This window comes from Ailuropoda melanoleuca, chromosome 7, assembly GCF_002007445.2.
Source record: "Ailuropoda melanoleuca isolate Jingjing chromosome 7, ASM200744v2, whole genome shotgun sequence".
NCBI classification, from domain to species: Eukaryota; Metazoa; Chordata; class Mammalia; order Carnivora; family Ursidae; genus Ailuropoda; species Ailuropoda melanoleuca.
Window position 1 is genome coordinate 87,595,884 of NC_048224.1, and position 7,904 is coordinate 87,603,787.

The 7,904-nt window shown below is 33.2% G+C and overlaps 1 protein-coding gene across 6 annotated transcripts in view; it reads left to right on the top strand.

The window, feature by feature from the left end:
* The window catches only part of CCDC122 (coiled-coil domain containing 122), a 45,445-nt gene that overhangs the window by 14,030 nt on the left and 23,511 nt on the right, over nt 1-7,904 (top strand). For 5 of the 6 annotated variants that reach the window (XM_034665215.1, XM_034665217.1, XM_019794920.2 and 2 more), the window contains 2 exons: nt 3,187-3,585; nt 4,710-4,826. In XM_034665215.1, the coding sequence (XP_034521106.1) occupies nt 3,187-3,585; nt 4,710-4,826 (516 nt within the window). Of the gene's footprint in view, nt 1-3,186; nt 3,586-4,709; nt 4,827-7,684; nt 7,863-7,904 lie in introns of those variants that run through there. The other variant, XM_034665219.1, reaches the window with a different exon arrangement.

Here is a 7,904-nt window from a genome sequence, read left to right on the forward strand (position 1 = left end):
ATGTCATGTGGGCATTTGAAATCTCAGAGCTGGAGATAAAAATTGATGTTAATCAGCATGTTGTATTTTTCTCTCTCATCTCTGCCAGGAAAAGGATAACTCGGTCTGTCTTTTTAATATACTGCCCCTTCCGAAAATTATAAATTTATTTAAAGAGAATGGCCATACTAGATAGAAAAAAAAAAAAGAATGGATGGTAGTCTGCAGCATTATTTTGGTGGGAGGATAAAATTTGGTGAAGAGATATAAAAATTTATTTAAAGAGAATGGCCATACTAGATAGAAAAAAAAAAAAAATGGATGGTGGTCTGCAGCACTATTTTGGTGGGAGGATAAAATTTGGTGAAGAGATATAAATAGTAAAGAGAAGGAAGGAATTAAGGCTGCTTCCCAAAGTAGTACCATTAGTTCATTAGTTTGGGAAACTAGGGGCGTGGTAATTTGCATTTTTGGTCCCAATTCCTCCCTTGCCATGTATCATTACAGTGAGTGGGCATACTTCTATCCCTTAACTGTGAGTTTCATCATGTAGCTGGGATATTAACAAATGTTATAAATAGAAGCTGGAAAAGCTCTTCTATACTTGAACTTCCATTCTTTTGCATCTGCTATCATCTTGAGGACATGCCTAGCCTAGCCCACTAGAGGATAAGATACATATGAAGCAAAGCCAAGATACCCCAGTCAGCCAAACCAAATCATCTTACAGCCAGTCAAGCCCAGACATTTGAGCAAATGTAACCAATGTCAACATCTAGGCAACTCCAGCTGTTCCCATTCATGTGAACGATAAATATTTATTTTATGTCACTGATGTTTTGTGGTTCTGACAATATATAAGTAATGCAAGGAAGAACAGGATGGGAAGGGGAGTAGGATTAGTCTGATCTGGGGACATGATGAATTTGAGATGGCCAGTGGCACCTTGGTGTAGGACTTAACAGCCACTATGTTCTGTGAATCATCAGCATATATGTAGCTCAAGACGTAGGTATGGATAAGATTACCCAAGGAGTATACATAGAATGAGCAGAGGAAATTATGATGATTGCACCCTGAAGAAGACCTGTGTTTGAAGGAACAATTGAGATTGAGAAGGAATATTCAGATATTTGAGGAGAACCAGAGAAGAATGGTGGTGTGAAAAGTAGGTTTTCTTTTATTTAGTTAGTTTATTTTTTATTTTTTATTATGTTCAGTTAACGACTGTATTGTACATCATTAGTTTTTGTTATAGTGTTCAATGNATATTCAGATATTTGAGGAGAACCAGAGAAGAATGGTGGTGTGAAAAGAAGGTTTTCTTTTATTTAGTTAATTTTTTATTTTTTATTATGTTCAGTTAACGACTGTATTGTACATCATTAGTTTTTGTTATAGTGTTCAATGATTGATTAGTTACTTATAACACCCAGTGCACATCACAACACATGCCCTCCTTAATCCCACCACCCTGTTATCCCCTCCTTCCACTCCTCTCCCCTCTGAAACCCTCAGTTTGTTTCCCGGTGTCCATAGTCTTTCATGGTTCATCTCCCTCTCTCATATCTCCCCCTTCAGATTTCCCTCCCTTCCCCTATGGTTCTCTGTGCTATTGCTTATGTTCCACATATGAGTGAAACCATATGATAATTGTCTTTCTCTGCTTGACTTACTTCACTTAGCATAATCCCCTCCAGTTCTATCCATGTCAATGCAAATGGTGGGTATTCATCCTTCCTGATGGCTGAATAATATTCCATTGTATATATGTACCACATCTTCTTTATCCATTCATCTGTTGAAGGGCATCTCAGCTCCTTCCACAATTTGGGTATTGTGGACATTGCTGCTATCAACATTGGGGTGCATGTGCCCTTTCTTCTCACTACATCTGTATCTTTGNCCACCACCCTGTTATCCCCTCCTTCCACTCCTCTCCCCTCTGAAACCCTCAGTTTGTTTCCCGGTGTCCATAGTCTTTCATGTTTCATCTCCCTCTCTCATATCTCCCCCTTCAGATTTCCCTCCCTTCCCCTATGGTTCTCTGTGCTATTGCTTATGTTCCACATATGAGTGAAACCATATGATAATTGTCTTTCTCTGCTTGACTTACTTCACTTAGCATAATCCCCTCCAGTTCTATCCATGTCAATGCAAATGGTGGGTATTCATCCTTCCTGATGGCTGAATAATATTCCATTGTATATATGTACCACATCTTCTTTATCCATTCATCTGTTGAAGGGCATCTCAGCTCCTTCCACAATTTGGGTATTGTGGACAATGTTGCTATGAACATTGGGGTGCATGTGCCCCCTCTTTTCACTACATCTCTATCTTTGGCGTAGATACCTAGTAGTGCAATTGCTGGGCCATAGGGTAGCTCTATTTTTAACTTTTTGAGGAAACTCCATACTGTTTTCCAGAGTGGCTGTACCAGCCTGCATGCCCACCAACAGTGTAAGAGGGTTCCGCTTTCTCCACATCCTTGCCAACATTTCTTGTTTCCTGTTTTGTTAATTTTTCCATTCTAATTGGTATAAGGTGGTATCTCATTGTGGTTTCGATTTGTATTTCCCTGATGGCTAATGATAAGTTTGAGAAGTTCTTTATAGATCTTGGATATCAGCCCTTCAGAAAAGTAGGTTTTAGAAAGGAGATGCCGGTGAGAAATGCAAACTGTCCCAGAGAGGTAAGGCAGACATCCTTATGCTCATTTACAAATGAAGAAAGTGAGATTTGGGTAGGGCAATTAAGTTTGCTATGTATGATCATATCAACTAGTAAAATGGCAGTAAGGGCCCTAGAATCCAGATCTTTTGATTTTTAGCCTAGGGCTTTATTATTTTTATCATATTATCTTTCTTCAGTGAGTACTTCTGATGTCCATAAATATATTATTTAAATGATTATAAAGTAATTTTTATGTATAAAATGTTAACACAAATGATAAAATTTTAATACTTTGAATTAGATGAACATTAAAAAGTAAGAAATATATATAACTCTGGGCTCCCTCAAACATTATAAAATAATTTTGTTACTTATTGAATGGTTCCTTTTATTGTATATCAATTTTTCTATATCTGATAAATATGTATTTTTATTTTGTAATTTTACTACAGACTTATGGATCAAAACAATAACATTCTTCTTATGTTGAATATCATGAATTAATAATAATAATATTGAAATATTTTACAGAATGAACTCCATGAGCTTGAAAAACAAATAGCATCTGTCTCTGCAGAAACTAAAGAAACAGAAAGGCAAATTTATCAGCAAGATGCTGCCATAGAGAATGCCAAACTTCAGTGTGGGAACCTGGAAACTCAAATCAAATCCTTACATACAGAAAATGTAAAACTTAAATTTGACATAGAAGCAGCCCAAGAAGACTTTGAGGAACACATGATAAGATATAATGAATATTATGCAAAAATAAAAGAGCATAAAGATAGTTTGGGGGAGGTAGAAAGCAAATGGTCATTCATGATTGCACTTCATGAAAAACGAGATCTTGTTAAAAAACTAAAAACAACGAAAGAAGAACTTATGCAAAATCTCCAAAATCCAGAAAGAAATCATATAAAACAAGTACAGGTTTGAAATATCGCTTATCAAAACTATTTCTATTACTCCTTCTTTGCAAGTACACTTATTAAGTGATACATTTATCAGTAACTTATTAAAATGCTCATAGCTGTCTTAACTAGATTCAGAAACTGTTTTCACAACTTTTAAAAACTTAAGTACATGAGTTATGTAACAACTACACCAAATGTACAAATACATAAGGGAGTTGTTCTCAAATCCCCTGTGGATTAATAAAAATATATAGTCAAATGAAATTGCAGTGAACAATTAATCCATTTGTTTCAGAAAGTGTGACTAACAAAAAATGTTAAGCCCTAGCTTTTAAGCTATTGGATCTGACCAAATCAATTTCATATGCTTAATGCTATTGTACAAACAATATCAATTAATAATTGTACCTTAAGAATTTTTCTATTTTTTGTACTATTTTTTGAAGACAATGGGAGATATAAACTTAAAAAATCTGTCATTTCTTGCTAGAGAATTTAAAAGTATCCTTTATACTGTTGCTGGGCAATTGCGACTATAACTACCACTTAAGTCTTACTTACATTTAGTTTTAATTTTAAGTTTTTATTCTTTTTATTGTTTTTTAATTTAAATTCAATTTAATTGACATTTTCTGTATTATAAGTTACTGTTTCTGGGCAATGACCAGTATGACTACCACTTTTTAAAAATATATTATTTGCATTTAGTTTTAATTTTAAGTTTCTAAATCAAAGGTTTATTTGTTTAAATAGCAGTTCTTTATTCTTTTTACCTATAAAAGTAATATTCTAATCCTGTTTACCAAAATTAAATGTGATGGCTAGTTTATTTAAATTATAGAAATACTGAAGTGTTGGACTTAGGGGCGCCTGGGTAGCTCAGTCATTAAGCGTCTGCCTTCAGCTCAGGGCATGATCCTAGGGTCCTGGGATCAAGCCCCACATCAGGCTCCCTGCTCTGCTGAGAGCCTTCTTTTTCCTCTCCCATTTCCCCTGCTGTGTTCCCTCTCTTGCTGGCTGTGTCTCTCTCTCTCTCTCAAATAAATAAAATCTTAAAGAAAAAAAAGAAAAAGAAAATGTTGGACTTACATTGACCATTCATTGTTTGACTTGTGTATTTTATACTTTATAAACATACAGGAAGACATTACAATGTTAAAGGATAAAATTATAACTGTAGAAGAATCTATCACTGAAAAAACTTGTTTTCTCGAAGAAGAAGAAAAGACACATGAAAAATTAAGAAAAGAAATAGAGGTAAGTCTTAATTATCTGATTTCAGTGTTTTATGGTATCATTTCATAAGCTTATACCATATTTATAATTTCCATAATTTACTCTTAATTTCTAAGACAGCTAGAGAACAAAAAAGAACTATAAAGAGCAGTAAAGTTCAAATCATTAATAGCAATAACTCCCTCATTCAGAAACTTAAATATGTGAAATGTATTCAAACAAAGCAAGCATTCATTCCTATTAAAATGTGGCCGAGAATCATTATAGATCTCATTCCACCAACACCTTGGTTCTCAATTAATGTCTAGAAAGCAGAGATTATCAAGTTAAAAAGGATGACCATTACTAGAGAGACATCAGAAACTCTTAAATAGAGTAAGAGACAATGGAAGTCATTATTATTCTAAACCTCTCTGACTTCATGTTTTCAATTATTAAGAATCAAATTTTAAAAACTGATATGCAAAATTGAAAGATTAAATTTGGGGTACCACTAGTAGGCTTCTATGGTCATTATTGTTTAAATGAATGGAGAACAAAAATGGAAAGGAATATGTTGTTGAGGGAAAATAAATAATTTTCACCCTTAAGGCATTAATTTGAAAACTAAAAAGATACATTTGCTTGTGGCTAATTTGCCACAATAAAAAAGCATCTGAGGAGTTTGAAAGTAAAAATCCTCACCTTTACAAAACATTTATCTAAGAAATGTCATTACTTTATCTTACATTTTTCTAGTAATCTAAATAAATGGTTATTTTTTTACCTTCTAGATCAAGATTTATTATAAAATTATAAATAGTAAGACACTTATCAGTGGCATCAAAATAGAAATAAAATAATTAATGAAATTGAAAAATTGTATTCACAGATAAAATCCATCATAAATGGTACCAACAAAATAGGTTAGCCATATGGAAAAATAAAGCAAATTTAGAAATAAAATTGTATTTCTATCGTATAGCATATGCATATAACCATTTCCAGGAAGATTAAAGACAATATACAAGATAAACTTACCCATTTGTGTCTTTTAAAAGACACACACATGCGCAAACTGCATGATTAAATATTACTTTTGACAATATCATAAATTTCTAAATTAATAATAATAAATGTACCATAACAATAGAGAAGACAAAACTCATTTGAGAAAGGCATTTGCAATTTATATAAGTGACTAAGAGATAAGAAGATGTCAAACAAGCCAGCAGAACATTGAATAAATGATATGAAAAGTCTTGTTTTTTGAGACATGAATATCCAAAAAACAATGAGAAAAATGATTAACCTAATTAACAAATTGATACTGAAAACCACAAAGGGGTCCCATATTTAGTCCCTCAGATTATCAATATTATAGTTGATAAGATGTGGAGCACTTGAATTTTAATATACTGTTGAATGAATGTATGAATGCAAATTTGTATAAATCATTTTGGAAAGGAATTTGAGATTACTTATTAATTTTTTACTCTAATATTTTTTATTGAGGGATAAGAGTAAGTACACAAATTAAAAGGTTTAGCTTGATTAATTTTGACTAAGATATTTATTTTACCTATGTTATCATCACCTAGATCAAGATATAAAACTTGCCTATTGAAGCTTAGGAAATTCTTTTGTGACCCTTTTTTTAAGCTACCACTATTCTGATTTTTTAAAAACAACTTTATTGAGATACAATTCACCCACTTGAAATGCATAATTCAATGATGTTTGGTACATTCACACATAATTTGTAACCATTACCTCAGTTAATTTTAGAAATTTTCATCACCTCAAAACAAATTCCATACCCGTTAGGTATGACCTCTCCATTTGTCTATTGTATTTACCTGTATTTTTGCTCTACCATATTCTTCCTTCCTGATGCTCTAAAATTCCTTCCTTTATCTTTTCCTTTCTCTTTAGAAAACTTCTAAATTCATTCTTTTAGAATATGTCTGCTAGTGACAAAATCTTTTAGTTTTTTTACATCTGAGAAGGTCTTGATTTTCCCTTCACTCCTGAAGGATATTTTTGCTGCATACAGAATTCTGGGTTGTCGGTTCTTTCCACAGTTGAAAAATGCTGTGCTACTTCTTTCTGGCTTCCCTGATTTCTGCTGAAAAATCCTCTGTCACTCAAAAATTTTTTTCCCTATAGATAAGGTGTTTGATTCTTTTCCTTTTTTAAAATTGAAGTATGATTAATATACAGTGTTACATTCATTTCAGGTATACAATATGTCAATTTTATACATTACTCAGTGCTCATCACAATAAGTATACTCTTAATTCCCTTCACCTATTTTACCCATGCCTCCGCCCACCCCCGCTGCCTTCTCTTTGGCAACCACCAGTTTGTTCTCTGTATTTCAGAGTCTGTTTTTTTGGTTTGTCTCTTTCTTTTGTTGTTTGTTGTTTTGTTTTTTAAATTGTACATATGCATGAGATCATATGGTATTTGTCTTTCTCTGACTTATTTCACTTAGCATTATACTCTCTAGATCCATCTATGTTGTTGCAAATGGCAAGATTTCATTCTTTTTTAAGGCTCAGTAATATTCCATTGTGTGTGTGTATATATATACAACTTCTTTATCCATTCATCTATCAATGGACTCTTGGGCTGCTACTATAATTTGGCTATTGTAAANAATGCTGTAATAAACATAGGGGTGCATATATCCTTTTGAATTACTGTTTTCATATACTTTGGGTAAATATCCAATAGTGGAATTACTGTATCATATGGTAGTTCTATTTTTAATTTTTTGGAACCTCCATACTGTTTTCCACAGTGGCTATACCAGTTTGCATTCCCATCAACAAGGTATGAGGGCTTCCATTTCTTCACATCCTCACCAACACTTTTTTCTGGTATTTTGCTTTTAGCCATTCTGACAGGTATGAGGTGACATCTCATTGTGGTTTTGATTTGGATTTCCCTGATGATTGATGATGCCCCCAGAAGGAGCCAGCATCACTCCCAGGTGTTTGATTCTTTTTTTTTTTTTTTAAAGATTTTATTTATTTATTCGATAGAGATAGAGACAGCCAGCAGGAGAGGGAACACAAGCAGGGGGAGTGGGAGAGGAAGAAGCAGGCTCATAGC